The sequence below is a fragment of the Lagopus muta genome, chromosome 4 (assembly GCF_023343835.1).
Source record: "Lagopus muta isolate bLagMut1 chromosome 4, bLagMut1 primary, whole genome shotgun sequence".
Classification (NCBI taxonomy): domain Eukaryota; kingdom Metazoa; phylum Chordata; class Aves; order Galliformes; family Phasianidae; genus Lagopus; species Lagopus muta.
Window position 1 is genome coordinate 3,950,896 of NC_064436.1, and position 21,552 is coordinate 3,972,447.

Sequence of the window (21,552 nt, forward strand, 5' to 3'; positions counted from 1 at the left end):
AGAAGTTCAAAAGATAGAAGCGATGCAAGAAGCATCCTAGCTTTGAATGCAATTATCTGAAGTGACAAAACACGGTTTGTCAGAATCTTCTTCCACTACTTCCCCAGTCATAAGATGGTCAGTGTTTATATGGACTTAAACAGCTTATATTCTAGGGTGTCTTCCCTCTATACACCTCCAAATTCTTTTACCTCATAGCATTAACAGCAAAGGCAAAAGGAAGCTTCTTACAAAAAGTTGACAGCTGTGATATACCACAATAGAGGGTAAAAGGTCAAAGATTATGGAAATTAAATAAATAGAAGTAATTTTATTTTTTTAATTTATATGGGTATGCATATCTTCACATAGACTGAATAATTCCACTTAAACAGGACTAAATTCATTTCGACTTTCCTAACTTAAAATAACATTAAAATTGCATTTACCTTCATTTAACATATACATTCAGAAAATGTAGTTATCTCCAAGTCAGAAGTATCATATAAAATCATATAAAAAACACCCTTTCATCCAAACACTTTGTAAATGCACTAAAATACCTAAAACATGTAATAGCAGTTGCTATTATAGATATTAGATATTATAGAGGAAAAAAATCACACTGTCCTTAAAGTAAATGTTTTTAGATTACAACATCAATCCCACACAAATAAAATGCGTAGAAGAGAACTTAAAAGGAATTTTTAAAATGATATATTTCAAGTGGGCAGCTGATAAACTCATTCACTAAAAACATTCTTTTTTATTTGCTCACTTCTTCGTTTTCTTTTATTCATCCTTTTTTTTTTTTTTTTTTTTTAAATCTTTCTGAGCCTCAAAGTAAACTCTTTGTTAAATTATAAGACCGTAACAAACAATTATCCTATCCTCTGTAATCTTAGTAGCTTTATGCCTTTGGAATAAGCCAAGCATTGAATAGGAGACTAGAGATAGTCTCCTTCCCTTAGCTTAAAATAGTTCAGGAAACACGTTAGTATGATGGATACACATTTCTGCTTTCCCAAAGAGATGCATCTTGAAGGGCCTTGAAAATCACTATTTCACTCTTTTACTCAACACATTTTATAAACAAGATACAAAGAATCTCAGAAGTACAGAGCAAACAGAGCAGGCAGCCCTCAGCTGTTCTGATTGTCTCCCCCCTATTCCATGGCATCTTCTGGCATAGGTGCCTCAGGAGCACACACAGAAATTCAACTTATCCATTTAATCAACCCTTGTAGACTTGGAAAAGAGAAGGCAAACAGAAAATGCAAATATGCAAACATTACTTAGGAGAAAACTAAATGGAAAAAATTAACTTGGAAAAAAAAAACAAACAACTACAAACCACAACAGAACAAAAATAACCTACAGTGATGTAAAATAAGCGACAGAAGAGAGCCAGGAAAACGATCTGGACACACTGCAAGCACATTAACACCCATGAAGATCATTGCAATTAAAATTTAAACAATTTAAACATTTTTAAACAGTTTTAAACAATTAAAATTGCTATAATTGCTGATGTACTGGGAACGGTATGACAGTTGATAAGCAGTACACTCTCTTCTGGCCTATTAAGCTCCTACTTGTGCTATTTTTCCTATAGAAAGTTGGAAATTGAGATTAAAAATACGCCTGGGTGTGTCTCCAATAAAATACTTCTTCTAGTTGTTTCCAATAATTCCTCTCCCTTTCCTGCTCCGAACCCTGTGGCAAAACCGTGCTCACAAAACTGACAATATTTTTGAATAGGAATTCAATGTCTTAATAGAGTGCCTTAAAAAGTACTCCACAGATTAAACTATACACCTACACACTTTTATTTGGGTGCACATGTGTGTTACACTAAACATACCTATGTGCATAGAGCATAACTCAAAAATCAGGTAGTAAGCTTCACCTGTTCACTGAAGCATTTAAATTGGAGCGTTAAGATCAATCACTTGTTTTCATTTCATATCTAAAATATTCAAAACAAATATTTTATCTATTACTTCATTTTCTTCAAGGATTTATGCAAATACTTAGACTCAGATATCCCATTCACTCTTTATTTCGGCTGACCAAATACACGGTCTTTCTGAAGCAGTAAAATGCATAAACTAAGTAAGTAAATATACTCATGAGTTATAGAAGAATACTATAGTAAAACTTGAAATTGTAATTATTGTGCTTTGGAAATGAAGTTAGTAATGAAATTCCCTGAAATAAAAACATTTTGCCAGAATGCAATTCTGTAGGAAAATTGGAATGAACTGAGAGAGCAATGGAAGCAACGGGGTTGGACTTGATGATCTCCTGAGGTCCCTTTTCCAACTCCTGTGATTCTGTGATCTGGGACATTTTCCAGCTCTTTTCCCCTTATCATATGCAATAAAAATTTGAAAGCATTCCATCAAAAAAACTTTCCCAGTATAACGCAATACACCTTTCAATAACATTAAGGTCTAAAGAAAAGCACACAACCATTGCAGGGTCGGATTTTTTTTTTAATCCCTATTTACAAATTTCCAATGTTCTTTCATACAATCTAGGTGCAAAACTACAGGTGCAAAACTACTTTTTCAGATTCCCTTTTAAAGTTTAAGAAATTCACAAATCCCAGGAACTACTAAAAGCCTTTCATAGTCTTCTTCTGACTGCAATAACTCATCTGCTTACCTATACATATGATTGGAACCAACAAACAATGAGCAGAGTAGATGAGTTATCAAACAAAAAAAAAAAACAAATCCCCAAGAGTCTTCTTTCAGGAAAAGATTGATTTGGATTCCAGAATATGTAAAAATATAACGACACCCATCAATTTGAGGAATAAAGTTACTTAGTTTGTAAGGTGAACATTAGTGTTCTATGCTTAAGAACAACTAGCAAACTCAAGCTTGCAGAGGAAAAAAAAAACATTAAAACAAAAATCTGCTCAAAAACAATAAATTTATCCTTCTCGAAATAAATAAATTGATTCTTGGGAGAAAAAGGAATCTATTTAATTCACTCATCATCTGAAATACTTAAATTATCTTAGTATTTTAAAGGATCTCCTTTTCATGACTTGAGATCAGATCCAACTTCCTTTCCCCCCCCCCCATTTCTTAAGCACAGTTGAGAAATTAACTCAGGTTCTTATCATGTTACAGTAAATCCACCTTAGATTTCTGGTTAGCAGTGTTTATGATACGTCTTTAAAAAAATCCCAACATTCAAACAACTGCTAAGTGTTGTTAATCTCCTCTTAGCAAACAGTTACAAAATTTTTACATTCTGCTCTATATTCAAAGTAAAGCAACTTTCTCTAATACATACCTAAGACTCTTAAAAGAACTGCATGCATTACCTTTTTATTTTTCCCCTATTCATGGCTTTTTCATTTGTTTGTTTTAAAGAGATGACACTATGCTGATTCCTCAATAACTTAAACATGATTCCATTTATTTTTGAAGGAAAAGTAATATGCATGTATATTTTAAATTATGATAATGTTAAATTATTTTAGAAATTTTGCTTAAATGAGTATTTATTGTTGGTTAACAGTATCATAGCTCTAGGCTAAAACTACTTCCAAATAAGAAATCCAGATAAAGAGGTGATTTTTATGGGTGCAAAGAAAACAAGTAGTCCAATGGCTATCAAGATTTCTTACTAAATGATATTTTATGAGCATATTAATATTCATTACAGTTGGAGAAGTGTAATTTTGCTGTGAATAATATATTTTAATGTCCCTGCTTTGTGGATTAGCTAGTGATCACCTCCTTTATTCAAGTCATTCCACATTGTGGATAATAATCTGGAAGCATTTTCTCTCCCCTATGCCTTAGCCCCTGCATTGCAGTAAGACTGATTCCCTTACAACAGTTAGTAAAGATAACTGATTATAAATTATTATTTTCAAAGTGTTTTGAAATGTGAACCATCTAGATGAAGGTGTTTGTGAACGCTGGAACATCAATAATAACACAATCCTACGGGTACAATGACTTGCAAAAATGAAAATATTATCTCTGAACTAGCAACATAAAGATATCAGCTGTAAAAAGACTGAAGTTCACCATGGATAGTGATTTACAGCTAAATGTACAGAGCAAACAATCATTCACTTATTACAAAGCTGTCATGCATAACTTAATTAGAATTCCATTTCTATGCATCTAAATTTATAAAATAATAGCTTATTCACACTAAAATGGGATGCAATCATTTTGACACTTCTTATCTATTTTCTATTTCACCTAAATGTGTACAAATATTTTCTGGCCTAGGAGAGACATTAACAGAACTACATAAAATTGCAAACACCACACTTATTCAGAACTTCATGTCAAAAACCAAATCATGTAATATCTTGATAACTCTTTTCCTTATTGTGAGAATCCTTCTTTGTTTTTTTTTTTGGCTCAAAGCTTGCTTCCTGAGGTTTTTCTTGTGAAAAGACTCTGAGTGACTTGTCAAGTGATGGGTGCTAACTGTGTGACAATCGATATCGCTTTGGGAACATTTGCAAGCCCCTTCCCCCACAGCTGCTTGCTCTGCAGAAGAGCAGAAGAGAGTGCTCAGGAGTGTTCACTGGCAGAAGATCTGGCCTGTGGCTAAACCACTCCAGCTAAGTATGGAAGGCTGGGGGATGATACCATTGTATTCTGCGAAGGCAAGATACAAGTTGGTGCCTCCCTGCTTCCTCTTATCTGCTGGCAAGGCCAGAAAGATAAGAACAAAGGAGGTTCCTGCTGAGATCCCAGAGCCAGAAGCTGCCACCGCAAGGAGAACTGACTCAACCACCTTGGGTTTGAGCTGCCACTCAAAGAAAAGCTGACTCAACCACTATGGATTTGAGCTGTCACTGCAAAGACAGCTGACTCAACCACTTTGAAGCATTGAAAAAGGGCCATCATCACCATGGTCGTTGTCGTCGTTGTCAAGAGAACAACTCTGCCTGACGACCCACCACTAATGAAGATCAAAGACTGAACTACGAACCAAGCTGGATCCATGGTGGTGACTATGTCCCTCTTTCTATAAAGACTCCTTGCTTCTTCATTTCTATCGCCCCCCTTCCATTCCCCTTTACCCTAATTCATAATAGTGTCCGTTCTCCCCTTCCCCAGTTCCCCTGATTAAGATTTGTAATGAACTGGTTGGACCAGCATTTGAACCGTTGCTTCTTAATCTCACGCCGGGTATATAGATAATAAAAGAACCTCCTCTCCCTCCTATAAATTGGAGCGAGACACTTATCCAGAAGAAAAGCAATATGCAGGTTAAACTTCAAAAGAAAAAAAAAATACTAACTACATAATACCATCACATATTAACCAACATTTAGAATGCATGCTATAAAATTAAGTTTGTTAAAAAAAAAAAAAACATTTCCTACACTGATCCAGAACTGAACGGGCAAAAGCTCGGTATTTCTCAAAGGTCTTCTACACTGCCAAGTGGAAACATTTAAGGGAAAAAGTAATAATAAGCATGCTTATTCTTTTAATATAAAAAAACCACACACAGAGTGATCGTAAAGAGAAATGCAGAAGGCAAGATGAGCAGAAAAGAGCTTGCAATAAAAAATTTGAAATTCTAATTGCAATTTGATTAGAAATGTTTTTGCTTATGAAGTCCTGTGTATTGACCATATAAAGCTGTTATACTGTACAGAGCTCCAGGAACTGTAACTGGTAGGGCTGCATTGAAAGCATATGCAATACAGGCTGCATATTGTGCTGGAAGCAACTTGGGAATGGGAATACACTTGAAGTGGTGGTCCAAGAAGACTCCAATCACTGAACAGCTAGGCTCACCACCAGCCATGGCCCAATGCACTAATTCCCAAGCCACCTCAAATCATTCAGCAAGGCTTATCACGCTCCTGATCTTAACATGCAAGGTTGGGCACGCACGAAACAGGCTTACAAATGTAAATTGAATATAAATAAGAATATTGCATACTTTAAGGTTTATTTTTTTGTTTTATTTTATTTTTTTTTTTTGCCATTAAGTGTCTTCTTAAATAGAATTACTGTTCTCATGCATTGTCATGAAAACATTATCTTCCTAGCCTAGCCCAAAGTAAAACAGTAACAAAACTTGTATCCGTATAACAGAACACAAAACAACATAATTTCTAAAAGTCTTATTAGAGATGAACCAAATAAAATGCATTTTATGATTGTGTGGGAACCCCTGGCATCAAAATGAATTAATTAGTAGCACGCAAGAAATTACAGGCGTACTACTTCAAATCATGGAACAACATTTTATGCCTTAAAAATGCACTTCACTGAAATGACGAGCTTTAAAATCTGCCCATTCTATACAAGGGGTTGTAGGTTGTATTCTTTTCCTGCTGATGATCTCTAGACTGAAAATACAGGTAGCACAGGTGGATTATATCGAGTGGAAAAATATTACCACAAAGTTCAATACCTTCCGCTCAGTATGTTGTTAATTTGTATTTTCCAAAGCTAGAGATGAAATATAATTCTCCCCAGAACAACAACCGGACACACACTACTTGTTGGCAAGAAGGAATTAATGATAGCAGGAGACAAATCTTCAGAAACTCTTTCCTCTGCTATTTGTTAAACAGTTTTATTATTCAGGAGTTGTCACAGTTAAAAAGCTTTGACTCAGATTTCACATTAAACATTTTTGACACGATACTGAAATCACTCAAACGTAAATCCAGTGGGTATTTTTTGAGTAAGACTTCGTGGACTTGAAGATATAAATGTAGTGCTGAGTGACTTGATTTAGTGGACATGGTGCTGAAGGATTGATGGTTAAACTAGACGATTTTAGAGATCTTTTTCAACATTAACAATTCTAGGATTCTACTTAGATTTCTTTTTGGGGGGAGAGAGAGGAGAGGGGACAAAAGGGAGCGGTAAGTTCTGGTCTTTCTCTTTGGAAAGAGATACACATTTCAAAAAAGGATTTTGGAACATGCACCTGTAATAATTGCAGCTGACAGAATTAAGTAAGAGTGAAACTATGTTAAGTAGAGCAGTGCAATTTTAAAAACATTTTGCAGGAATTAGACTACCTGATAATAATTCTTAACTAAGTCTTGCATTTATGGATACTTCTTGCTGTTTAACTTTCTATATAATTCAACACAAACCAAAGCACAAGCTTTGACATTCATATTATGCACTGGTCACAGATTCACCCAAAAACTACAGTGAATGGCATTTTTGCATCACCATCCCTGACCAACTAATAACAGTCGTTATTGAAGGTTTACATACAGATTCACAAGCATTACCCCAGCAATAAGATCTCAATTTTGTATTTGTGACCTGAATAACGCTTTTAAGGTACTTTTAAATACATAGAGCAATAGCAAGTACATAAAAAAGCTGGAAAAGACCTCCAAGATCATTCAGCCCAACAGTCTACCTATCACCAATATCTCCAACTAAACCATGTCCCTCAGTACAACATCTAAATACTTTTTGAACAACTCCAGAAACACACTGACTCCAGCACCTCCCTGAGCAGCCCATTCCAGTGCCTGATCAATCTCTCGAAGCAGTATTTCCTAATGTTCAACCTGAAACACAACTGGCACAAATTGAGGCCATTCTCTCTAGTCCTGTGAACAGTTACATGGGAGAAAAGGTCAATGCCCATCTCTCCACAAGGTCCCTTCGGGTATCTGTAGGGAGAAATAAGGTTTCCCCTGAGCCTCCTCTTTTTCAGACTTTCATTTCATGGCCCCTTTTTGGCACATAAGATAAAAATAGTTCTACATTAATCTAAAAAATTTTGGCAAACACCATTTTTTCTTCATTTTATACAGACTATGAGTTGTTAAAGCATTTAGCTCTATTATTATAAAGGACCAATGAAAAGCACTTATTTCCCATAAACTTGTAATTTCTATTTGTTGTATTCAATCAGTTCTATTCATAAATATTTAAATTACCATCATTCTTTCTACTGTGATCACAGAAGGGCCAACATACACATCTGCACTGCACTGAGTGAGAATAAGCTATTTACTTACTTCTAGTATCCCTCGAGATTTTGTAAGCCACTATAAAGGCCACCTGAAGTACCTGCTTTGAAATTTCATTTTATAAGGAACTATAAGGGAGAAAATATTAATTTTAGAAAAGAGCAACAGAAGACAGGCATTAAACACAATATCATCTTCATAGCAGAGAAGACATTACATAAAAAACAGAAGGTCCTCGAAAAAGTGCATCAGATGAGTTTTATTTTTCAGAAGAAAAAGCATTCACAAATCCGTATCCTCTACTTCTCCCTTTTGTTTGGCTTCAGCCTCCTATGCTTCCAGCCACCCTTTCAGACAAGGTTAAATACATCTTGCTCTGACTACAACTAAAACCACATTCTCCTATATAAAATCTCTTATATAAAATTTGGGACTACGTGTTGAAAGAAAACAATCCAACAAATTAAAATGCTAAGATGGAGCTGGATAACTCTCAGAAGACAATTTTACATTGTGCAGCTGGAGCAGTGGAAAATTGACCCGATTGTTCAAGATGATTCCCTTCAGTCCCATGGTTGTAAGATGTACAGAGATCTATACTTCCCACTTTAATTATACAAATGGAAAAAAACTATCAAGTACCTTTCTGTATGCTCTATTTTACACAACTTGTTACACATCTAGTAAATATATCTAGTGGGTATACGCCATAGCAACATAAACAAGCTCATGATATATATGAAAGCAGCTGATAACACAAAAGACACGTCAGGCTTACTTGTCTGCAAAACACTACACAAGCCATTAAGCACTTTCAAATTCTTGTAACATTTTGCAGACTGGGACTTCAGTGCATACTTCAAAGGCAGTTCACCCTCTTAAGTATTTCCCTTCTTTATTAGTGCCTCAATATCTGATTTTCTGAAGGAGAGAGGGATTATCAGAGGAATTATTACACCACTGCTTATATTTTTATCTCGAGTTATCTTGCCTATCTCTCTTACTCATTTTGCAAACAAAAACAGATTGACAATAATTCACAGAATATATGCAATTACACATATACCACACAGATACGTATATACCATATAAAAATGCGTATACATATATATACGTGTGTGTGTGTAAATACATTTACAACAGTCAATGATTTAATTTGCTCTTAAGGAGAATTAGTTTCTACCAGAAAAAAAAACAAACTTCCTGTTGTCTGTGACAAACAAAGAAGCAGTAAAATTTACAGCTATGTTTAATTCTAAATTTACAGTCCTTAGATGACAGAAACATTTCTAATTAAGTATGTCAATGAAAAAAGATTTCTCACCTGCAAGTGCTAGTGTGGCAGTACTGATAATAAAGCCCATAGATATGCATTCATATTTAAATGAAATGTAATTGCCTAATCCTTTAAAACGCAAAAAAAAACTTTGAGAGCAAGCTGGTCAGCATAATAGTGACAATACCTTTTAATTTTGCCCAACTGGGTTCAAAGATCAAAATCCTATTGAAGTGTTTTTAAATGCCAGTTAAAAATCACAGCTAGAAATGCGCATGGTATGCTTGATTATAGCCTTCCCCTTTATAGCTCAAGTTTATGACACAAATACCACTAATGCCTACTCTCAGTTCTTTTTCAGCCTTCTGAATCTTGTGATTCTTTTTGCGTAGCACTCTCCTGCTGAAGGTAGATACCATTTAAAACCCATACTTAGAAATGAGGGCTCTTCAGCCTTCACCACATTCAAATGTCTTAAAATCATATTTTACTATTTATGGTATGTTTTATATTTTAGTTGCTTTAGCTACAAGGCTGTCTTCTAAAGCATCCTTGAAAAATGATTTAGGAATTACTACAGACTGTGGGCCTGTGACTGATATCCCACCTCCTTTTCCATGACACAGTGCTTGTATTTCTGTGCCCATTTAACTGCCTTGTACAAGAGACTGAAAAAAAATTCCTTCCTTCTCTTTCTTCCATTCCCTTTTCTTACCTAAATAAGCAACTCGTTAAAGATGGGAAAAACAAGCAAACAAAGAAACTTAATTCTGCACTGCATTTGTGTATAGGAGCCATTTCTTCAGCTGTATGAACCCAAATTTTCGTTACTGCTCTTCAGCATAAATATGAATAACTTTTGCTCCAGCTGTTAGGCAGACAAACTTCAGAGAGAATGAGAGGAGTTCAACAGTTATCAAATCTATCCCGCTACTGCTAAGAGGTATAGAGACAAACCCACTGCAAATATAAGGTACTACACTGTATTTAAAAACAGATTGAAAATTTGGAAACGAAAAACAAAAAAACAGACAAACATATACTATCAGCTCAAGGAATAAAGAACTGTGGAATGGGTAAAAAAAAACAACAATTATGGTTCAAGCATTTTTAATTTAGAGTAATGTATCTTTTAAACTTCTTTTAAAAAAAAAAAAAAAAAAACAATTCAAAAATTATTCCCTGCCAATGCTACTGCTCAGTTATAAGATCTCAAGATGTAGTTATGAAAAGTACTTTTTAAAAAATTGGTCATATTTTCATCACTTGGATTGTTTCTTCTACACATTTAAAAACATCAGAAGTGGCCAAAAATCATCACACAGTGAAAAATAATAATTTCACAATCACCACGCATGCTACCATAACATCATAATATTTTAGGACACCAAATTGAAACAGTGAAATAAGAAAATTCTGAAGAAGGAAAAGTTTCTATTTTGTTTGGAATAAATCTGTTCTGAATTCCTACATTCTATTAAAGAAAAATAGAGTTCGACTCTTAGTTTGATTTTAACTTAGTAGGCACTTAAATTATGGAAAATGTGATGGAGTGCTACTTGCATGACTGCGGCTCACCACCCATACTAATTCTTTGTATTCACAAACACAGAATTTGCCGTTGCTGAACAGCAGGTCACATCTCACACATCTGGACTGGAGCTGTCATACTCACTTTGAGTTTGGCTTGGCCTGTGTGGAGTACTTGGTTTCAGCTTGTTTTGCTGTAAGAGTAGTAGCCTAATAACCAGAAGGCTGCCATTTAATTTTCCTTTTGTTTCACTAGGTGTACTTTCAAAGCAATACATAATTTTTGTTAATACTTTTGATGTGGATTAGAATGACTAAATTCAAGATCTCTGAAGACCAAATGCAGTGGAACTAGAGCTAATCTTTTTCTTTTATTGAAAGAGCACACACTGTGCCATAATTACAGCCATTAAAGATATTTCACATTCCTCTGGCTGTTGGGCACACAATGAACTGGAAGCTTTTCAAGCTTTTATTTTTAAACAATGCAATGAATATGTACCTTGAATGAAGGAACTAGAAATCATCCCATTTCTTTCTTCTTTTCAATATCATTTTGATCCATATCCCAGTGGATACATTAAGAAGTTCATATGTACTACAAGCACTTATCCCAGACACCTTTGGCATTCAGAGAACAAGCACCCAGCAGAAGCATATTACAAATCAGTACACCCCTCTGAATCCTAAAGCACCAATTAAAGCAGTACATTTGTTGCTGGGTTTATCACAACTGCTTTTACCAACACTCAATAAGAAAGGGTGTAGGGAAACGTGCTACGATTTTCATTTCTATAACAATGTCAAGACTGCACTTGTTTTCACCTCTGCACAACAAAGATTTTTTTAGTGCAGTTGGCATCAAGGAATATCATCTACAAATTCTCCATTACCAAAATCCCTCAGAAATAAGGACACAAACAGATGCCTTATCGACTTCATTAAAGAGTTCTCTATAATATCATGACTGCTACATTATGCCTGTTTAAATACAACATTTTGATGTATCAAAATCTAAAAATAAAAAAAAAAAAGACATTTTAGGAAGACAAAGGAAGAGAAGGGAAAGAAAACTGAAAAAAGAATAGGCTAATCTTTGTACTTACGAAAAGCTCTATAGAATTCTTCCAGACCTAGGTGCTTGTCACTATTATAATCATCATATTTCAGCAAATCGAACAGAGAGCAGTCAGACAGATCCTTGCCAAGCTCATCCCGTTTTATTACCTGACAAGAAAATTATAACCATGAAATTACATTCGGGCTCTTAGAGTTCTCCAGTATAATTAATTGTTTCTAATAATCATTTAATAGATCATTTTAAGGTTGCTGTGAAGCAAAGAACTGAAACTGTGTGAAGTCAGGGATTTTCCAGTTACTTTGTAATTATTTATTGCAGTTTTAAAGTTTATATTTTTAAAAAAGACTTCCTGAGATTAATAAAAAAACTCAGAACATGTAGAAAATATATATAATCTGACTATACAGAAGCACTGTAGAGAAACTACAAATGACAAAGCTGATTTTACTTATTCACGATCGCAAATGGTGATTTAGGAAATTTTGAATATCCATAAGAAGATAATTTCCCAAGCATACGTGATTTTCTCCTCTCAGTAATTCCTAACAAAAAAAAAAAAAAAAAAAGAACAAAACACACCAAAAAACCACCAAACCACTCATTTTGAAAATTAACTAAAATAAACACCAATTGCCCTGCTAATTTTATCAGCTTCTTAGAGGCTTTTGAAAAGCCTATTATCTTTCCGAGGACCTGTTAACAAAGTAGTTGACCTGAAAAGACCACTGTTTCATTATGGGTGCACATCCACTTAGTAAACAATTCATAATTAATAGCTACCAGTTTTTCTCTCAAATGAACTTCTCCACGAGAAGTGTTCTTTAATTTGTGCACCGCTTATGTTTAAAGACCTGGACATCATCCAAGGTATTAAGATGTTTGTATGTGAAGATATTCAGAATTTTAATTTTAGATAGCACACATAGAAATGTTTTCATATCTGAAGGAACCAAAGCTAATACAACTCTTCTAATCATCTAATGGCTGCACAGTTTTGTACCATTCACAGAAAAATGAAAGCAAATACAGTTCATTCATTTGTAAAATAATTACTCCTCCTGTCCTCTACCTGTATCCCAAAACTAGAAAACTACTGCATTTGCATTATATGATAGTTCCTGAAAAATCAAGCAATACAGATGCTTTTGTGTTCAAGTCATTCTACAAAAGAACCAGCAGGAATAGAAAAGAATGGATTCAGTTATTATTCACATAAATACAAAATGTCTAAACATATCAAAGAGAACAATAGGAGTATTACAGAGAAGAGAAAGGACAAATATGTTTTCCTCTGGCAAGTTATTTTCTGTACACTAACATAAACACTTTATAAGAAGATGGCAACCTTGTTAGCACAAGAGCAATTATGAAAACCATTCACAAAGATAAGAACTAACACAAAGCAACATTTAGTTGTTATTAAGTACAGAGGCACACAATGCTACCTGAACATTAGTGCCAGCTACTCCTAACGTTTTAAAAGCCTTTCTGTAAGTACAAAAGACTCAAGTTTTCAACACATACTTTCACTGTGATTGAAATCTGAGCTTTCAAGTCTTGAAATGTAGTTAAAATCACAACTGGTTCATGGAAATGCAACAATCGGAGGATGAGAAACACTGCTGCTTTGCTTGTTTTTCCATAAAATCTGGTCTAAAATTGGTTAAAACACTCACTCCCATTAGCTTCAGTTGTACAAACAAGGATTTAACATCACATCACATGAGGCAATAAAATCCACCAACACATACAACTACAGTCCTGTATTTTAAGGTGTATATTAATATTATCAGATTCCATCTTTTGAGCTGTAATCTCTCATGATGCTTTCCATCTAATAATTTGTTCAATTTTATTTTAAAAATAGAAATAATCATTCATAGTTGATGAATGGTTAGTCCAAATGATTGCGGTAATCCCTAGTATGATACTGTGGGTAGCTGTCATTTCTCCTGCCATTTAATTCTTATCTTTAGCAAGCTGAACATTTGATTACAGATATGAGATTCAGTGTTTGTTTATACACTGCAAAGTACTTTGTGCATCTTTAGAAATTTCAATCACTTTTAATCAATATTCAGAACTCCCCAAAAGATCTGTGAGGTCAAGTTTTAGAAAGTCAAGAAGAGATTTTGTATCACAATTAGTCTTCATTAACTGTGATTTTCTGTTCCAACTGTTGCAGATTCATCCACTTCTAGCCTCTAGATGTGATTGAATTACACTGCCTAATTCTCTGAAAGAAAAACTCATCTCTGTGGAGTTTTGTATGATTTTTCCCCACCTATCACAATAGACACAGGCCAGAGCAGGCATTAGAATATGGCAATCTGGATTTTGAAAAACAAAATTGGAACTACATGTTTTAGTGGAAAACTGGATTTAGATCAGATTGGCTGTGATATGAAATTATAACCTGTGTAAGACTTTGGTAAAGCTGTCTACTTACCAAGTTATTAGCAAACAGAAAACATAACTATTGTTTTAAAATCAGCAGGATCAAACTAACTGTTCTCAGGAGTTCCTAACTCACCATATTTGTCTTGCTGACAGAACCTTTTAACAGATGTTCACTTATCAGTAAAATTCCTTAAGGTGGGATATATTATGACAGCACACAAAAAAAAAATATGTTCAAGAAATAAACAGCAGAATCCACATCTGAAGGCTGGATATATTTTGTACTGCTAAGTGTTGCAACTTTTTTTTTTAAACACCAACTTCTAAGAAATACAGCCTGTCAGACAAGCCCATTTCCATTTTCTTTCACTTATTCTAGGGATGTAATTTGCAAAGGTACATTGCTAAGCATAATAGCTTCTTGAATGTATTTTTAATTTCACACACGGTATCATCACAAGAAAACAAGAACAAATTAATCAACCTCTGCAGTATCAATAAAGATACGTTTTTCTTAAATAAATGTATCAGTAAAAAAAAAAAGCGTCAATAAGGAACTCAATAGTATTTTGGAGGTCTTGTGACTCATTCTGACTATTTTGATCATCTAAAATAAATACAAAAACCAAATTGGCAGATGGCATATACAGGTGAAGTAATTAGTAATGTGGAGAAGGATAGGGCTACATAGAGAATGAAATGGATCAACAAGGTTAGATGTTATCAAGGAAGGATCTGTGGTTACAGAGTCAAATATAAGGTAGTTACATTAAAAACAAGAATCTAGACCGTACCTAAGTGAGGATAAATGTACCTCAGAAAGCATTTCATCTAAAAAGATTCAAGATTTGCTGTGGTTAAGTCAGCCTCATAAATTCCAAGATCACCCAGAAGCCCAAGCAAGCAGTAGCAATATGATCTTTGGAAACGTAACAAGGTAACTGAAGTTAGAAAAGCAATTTCTACTTGTTTGTATTCAAATGTTGAAACTCACGTTAGAACAGTCAGATTTCCTTTGCACATATTAAATTTAATGTTCAGAAGCTAGATGTTCAAGTTAGCAGAAGCTAGATTTTTCAAGTTAGAAGTGATCCAAAAAAGTAACATTAAACCTATCAAAATGCCTTACACTAAGCCTACTGAAATGCTTTACACTAAGAGAGATGAGAAAAATCAATCTCTATGATTTTGTTGCTGTTGATTTTTTTTTTCACCCACTGTTTTTAAAGGAATGCTGCTGACTGTAAAATCAGCTGACTGTAGTATCAGTTCAATAGATACTTTCATAGGGAAAGTACAGATGCTCCACTTGACAAAAGTCTATAGGACAAGAAAAAAGAACAACATCTCACATTCTAAAAAAAAAAAAAAAATCTAGTAGGAAAATGAGCCTTAAATTCTAGGACCTGTAGATTCTCCTTGAAGTCTTCAACATATTTTGGGCAATGTCATTCATTTTGTGTTAACCTGGTAAACAAAAGAAATGTACCCAAGCCTTCAAAATTACAGACATTAGTTCATAAGTAAGGATGACAATATACTTCACTGACGAGAAGGAGAAAAGGTTTACTATTCTAAAATGATAATTCTAGAATCCCTGGGACAAATCTGTTGTTTTCCCTAGCTGTTTCCTAAAGCAAGGGTGTTCCCAGCATTCTTCTCTGTACCTTAGCAGTACATCCCCTTCCTTTATCAAATCTATTTTAAAATCCTGATGATGAGCCTCATCAGCTTGCTGCCTAATGTATTCTTGCTCCTGCTGGTCAGACGTGTCCCATCCTACATCAACCTTCCCAGTTTATAAAAAATGGTTCCTAGATCATAGAAAACAAAACCCTGAGCACACCATCCACATAGTTATTCCATCAACTGATCTGTTCTTCTGCCCAGATTCCAGCCTCCTGTTGGAAGGATTGAGTAGAACACTACCTGTACACCTGATCCCTCAAGCATATTCGCAAGTGATGTGAAGTCTGTCTTGATATTTTTCAGTTTCCTAGTCACAGACTTGTATGACCCAGCTAGAAATACCAGGAGCAGATTGTAATCCTCTGGCTTCAGTCCTACCTGGTACTGTCCTTCCCCAGTTCTCTCAGGAGGAACTATCCTGGCAGCAGCATAAATACAAATATTAATAGATAACTAGAAGAATCAGCAACTTTATTTTAGATTAATTTAAATTCTTTCAAAGAACGTTATTAAAATGCAAACAAAAAAATAACAATTTAAAAATTAATGTTCACAAAATTTTATTGTAGACTACCTTGCCTGACATTTACACTGTGTAACGAAGCAAGAATTGTTTCTGAGCTAGTTTTACGATAGATTACAGAGCCATGAAAAAACCCCAGTCAGATGTCAGAACTGTCTGAATGAAAGAAAATAAATAACAGTCTGCAACACTGAAGTGTAGTGCTAAACATTAAAGCTTATGTTTTAAACTTTTTAGACTTGAAACAGGAATTTTTTAATTAAAAAATAACTGTGTTACTTTTTCTGAAGTGTAGAATTGTTTTCCCTTCCATCAATATTCTAAGGCAAAAACTTCATAATTTCAGATCAAAAATATTTTAATACATTTGCAGTATTGGCGCCTTCATTTCAAGACTCTGATTACCCTCAATTTCACATCAGGGAGTAAAGCTAGATGGACATGTGTTAAAGAAAGTGAGAGAATTTGCACTCATTGCAAAGCAAAACGATCTTCACAAGGACAGCGTGAGAGAACTGGGGCTGTTCAGCCTGGAGAAAAGGTGGCTCTGGGGAGACCTGATAACTTTTCAGTATCTAAAGAGAGGCTTATAAGAAGGAAATGGACAGAGGCTCTAGCAGCATCTATTATTGTTAGACAAGGAGAAATGGTTTCAAACGAAACTAAACTAAAAAAGGGAGATTTAGAGTGAGTAGAAGTTGTTTTTGTTTGTTTCTTTGTTTACAATGAGAGTGGTGAGGAACTGAAACAGGTTGCCAGAGATGGTGGATGCCCCCATCCCTAGAGACACGTAAGGCAGGCCAGACAGGATTCAGAAACCTGATGTAACTGTAGGTGTTCCTGTTCATTTCAAGGCAGTCGGACTAGATGGCCTTTAACAACCCTTCCAAATCAAATGATTTTATGATTCTATGAAAATAGAGGAGATAAAATTTAGAGCACTAAAAGATGAAGTTTTAGTTCAATATTCATTTGAATGAAAAATAACTTCAGGATCTTTCCTTTTTTTCCCCTAAAATAAAAAAAATACTTTCAATAATCTCTGAAGATGATTATACTTTAAGTGCAGAGAAGTAGTATTCACAACATCACTGTGGTTAGAAGGGACCTCTCATATCACCTACAGATCACCCAGACTGCCCAATTTTGACTGTGAGGAAAACTGATAAACTGTTCTGTTTATGATAATATTTCTGAGTGAAGCAAAGACTCCTATCCAGTCTTAGGGCAGTACCAAGACCTTTCAAACATTTTCTCCCCCACACAGAGAGAAATGCACACATAAATGGTAAAATATAATTATCTTTCCAAGAAAATTTATCATCACTTTTTCAGTGCGAGGAAACTTTCTCACTCTGCAGATCAGTCAACTTCCAGACTGGGACTTCTTGTTCCTTTTCTCCTTCTCATAACAATTTTAATTTTCAGAAATACGTATGGCTACTACATACACAAGGAGGGGAAGAAAGCAGCAATCTAATTTGACTTGACACTCGGTAATAAAAAAACCAAAGCATTCAGTTGGTTGAACTCAGCAGAATACACAAGTCAGGCTTTCAACAGGCACAACCAATGGTCTGAAAACCAGAGTTTTCAACTAAAGATCCTACACCAAGTCCTTATAATTTGGTTTCTTGTTCTGAATCTTTATTTAGATCTGAGTCACATGTTCCGTTCACCACAATTATGCAGACTAAACACTTCATAAGCTAAAATTTACAACTGCTGAGATTATACGAGAGCTGGTGCTTAACTGCAAGACTACACACTATTCTGGATAACCAAGATGATTTACTGTTCCCCACTTTATCTTAGGTAAGGAAGACAGAGGTTCTCAGATGAAGCTTCTGCTGTCAAGAAGGCTTCAAGTGAAACGTGTACCATTTTTTTTTTTTTTCTCTATTCAAACTGACTAAAGAACTTGTTCTGGAGTCAACGTGTTATTCTTTATGACTCATCAAAATATAACAAGCCACACAGAACTAACAATTAATTCATTTTGTTATTTGTTATTCTTTGGATCAGATAATTCGATGTTCTGCTATGAATTTTAACAAAAAGCTCTGTGACCAGAGTTAAAGACAGTTGTTTTTTTTTCTCTATGCATATGAAAAAAGCGTTGCTTTACAATTGTTACTAAAAATCATTTCTACAAAACAGACACATATGGAAAAAAATATTTATATTATTGTAACTAACATATAGCATGGTTGAAAATACCACACTGGAATATTTTTTTAATCCATGTTTGACAGCAAGAAAGAAATAAAAGAGAAGTGTATATACTGCGATTAAATTTCTGTAACTTCATAAACATTTGGAAACTCTGCAAAAACATTTTTTCTATTGACCTTCAATGCTAAGATGGCTACTCAGAGAATAACTTGCCCCCTATTTTATTATGTTGGCCCATAATGTCATTTGTCAATGCCGGTGGTATTGCAGTAGGGGTCAAATCTGTCCACCAATATTCTGTTACATGTTGTTGCCATGCAACAGTTAGCAGCAGAGCATAAGTCTGACAAAATGGTATCTGACATGAAAGTGCATATAATGCACAGGTGGGTCACTGAATTCCTCCATGCAGAAAAAAAGTGGCACCCACTGACATTCAGCAATAGGAGCATCACGAGGAGATGGGAGACAGCAAGTCACCTCCACTGGTACAGATGTTTATGAGTACAGCACCCAGGCTCTTGTTCATCACTAATGAAAATACATAGCTAATGAAGACTACTTTGAAAAAATAGCATTTTATAGCTGAGAATTTGCTTCACCAAATGGAGCTATTGTGCTTTTTGTACATGTTGCAGTTTCCGAGGAAATAAACAGGACACATTACTTTTGGAGCAATGTATGTAGTACTTTAGTCCTGCTCCTCTAATGAAAAGATCACGGTACATTGATAGATAATGATTTTGTAGTAGTGAAAGAAGTTATTTTTCAGTAATTATATGGGGGCTATGGCAAGAAAAAAAGATACTTTCAAAATGGTAAAATAGAAAAGAATCTAAAATTCAGTTTATTTATACTATCAACCAACACACTAAATTCTAGCATGCTTTGTTTCAATTGTATACAAGTAGTACACGTAAATCGTACAGATATACCTGAGAGAAGTTTGTATGGTATGTACTTATGCAGTACAGTAAGTACCATTTGTAAAACGTATGAAGGCACCAAATTCACTTAACAGCAGAAGTTCCAAAAGATTTTGAAAAACATCCTGAAAACACATCTCCACAAGTCTAACACAAGGCTCCATACAGAACCACCCAATTCAAACCCTGTATCTTTCTTAGAGCAGTGTCAAAACACTACTTGAACTCTGGTAGCTCGGAAACATGGCCACTGCCCTCTGATGAAGAACCTTTTCTTAACTCCTCTCCTGATCCTCCCTGACACAGCTCCATGCTGTTCCCTTGAGTCCTGTTGCTGTCACAGAAAGCAGAGCTCACCGCTGCCCTTCACTCCCTGTGTGGAGCCACTATAAGGGCTCTCCTCAGCTCCTCTGCTCTAGGCTGAGCAAACCCTCAGCTGCTCCTCATAAGTCGTCTTCTAGACCCTTTACTACATTTGTGGTCTTTATATTGTGGTACCCCAAAACTGAACACAGTGTTTGAGATGGGGCTGCATGGAGCAGAACCCATCCCTCACCTGAATGGCAGTGCTGAGCCTGATGCTGCCCAGGGTAAGGTTGGGTCTTTTGGCTGCCAGGGCACACTGCTCACTCACGTTCAATTTGCCATCAGCCAGAACCTTGAGAACACAGAGCTACCCTGTCCCCAGATATACATCAGAACCAAGCACACTATTACGATTTATAATGCAGCCTCCATTCAGGAAAATATTTTTTTTAGTGGCTGTCTAGTATTCACTGTTTCAAATTTGATGGTTTTTGGGAGAATTTCTCCTAAGTAAACTTTGATACAGTCCAGTCAATCAAAATACATTTCCCATGGCAACATTCATCAGAGACTTAGCACTCTTAGGTAAATGATAGCTACTGCTGTCATGCTTACTGGTGCAACCATTATTGGTCTAAGTCTGCAATTAATTAATAAAGCTTGCTGATTAGAAACACAGTAAAAGCTCAATTAGTATTACTGAATTGCTTTGAAATACTGTTTTGGTTTCTATGTTTTGTTTTTATGTTTGTTTTTTAACTCCAAGAATACATTTAGACTTCAAGAGTACACAGTGGACAACGGAATATTTAACAGACAAAGCAACCTGTAATACATTCTGCCCCTCGTCATATATATTTAAAATAACTGTATTCAAGTTTCTCAATAATTATTATCACAATTTCCGAATAATGAAAATTTTCCAAGAAAACCTGAATGAAGTTTTCCACCTCAGAGATACACATACACTTCCTAAAGTGAAAGCATCCTGAAACATATTATTCCATACATCTGGACAATAGCAATTGAATAGCTTCTGGGCTAATAGAAACAAATCTAAATCTTACCTGAGACAATTCATTTGTGTCCACAAGTCCATTGCTGTCAGAATCAAAATAATGAAACATCTGATCTACGAGCAGTTTCCTTAAAGCCATTTTCTCACCAACATTTCTATCTTTTGATTGAGCAGCATATCTCTGATTTTGAAGATCCAATAACATATTTTTCACTTTGCTGTATTCAGTAGGTTTGCATTTATCTCCTGAAAAGGAAACACACAACACGAGTTTATTTTGAATTTAATTTCATAGGAAGAGGGAGAAGTAAATTAAAAAATAAGGATAAAAGAAAAGTGTAATAACTGTTCGTAACAACATCAGCAGGGTTTGCCTTATGAGGCAAGGAATTTGTTCTGCTGTATCTTTATCCATATCATTTCCTTATCTGGTTTTCATTTAAAAACCAAAAATAATCACAGTTCTAGACACTTTGCATAGATAAAATCTTCTGTGTATCAAAGCTAAGCAAAGTCTGAACGGCTTTAAGCCTGTACTTCTCTCATTCAAGTCATTCTGAAGAAGAGTATCTGAAGATTTAATAAAATATGACCTTTAGGAAATTATTTTGTGTAAACATTCATATTGTCACAGTGCAATATATGCAGGTACAGCTGAAAATATTTTAAGAAACCATACATTCCAG

At 35.0% G+C, this 21,552-nt stretch overlaps 1 protein-coding gene across 5 annotated transcripts in view; it reads right to left on the minus strand.

The window, feature by feature from the left end:
• Positions 1-21,552, minus strand: part of FSTL5 (follistatin like 5) — a 239,717-nt gene that overhangs the window by 78,420 nt on the left and 139,745 nt on the right. For all 5 annotated transcript variants that reach the window (XM_048942357.1, XM_048942356.1, XM_048942354.1 and 2 more), the window contains 2 exons: positions 20,916-21,112; positions 11,855-11,975 (listed from right to left, as the gene is read on the minus strand). In XM_048942357.1, coding sequence (XP_048798314.1) covers positions 11,855-11,975; positions 20,916-21,112 — 318 coding nt within the window. The remainder of the gene's footprint in view (positions 1-11,854; positions 11,976-20,915; positions 21,113-21,552) is intronic.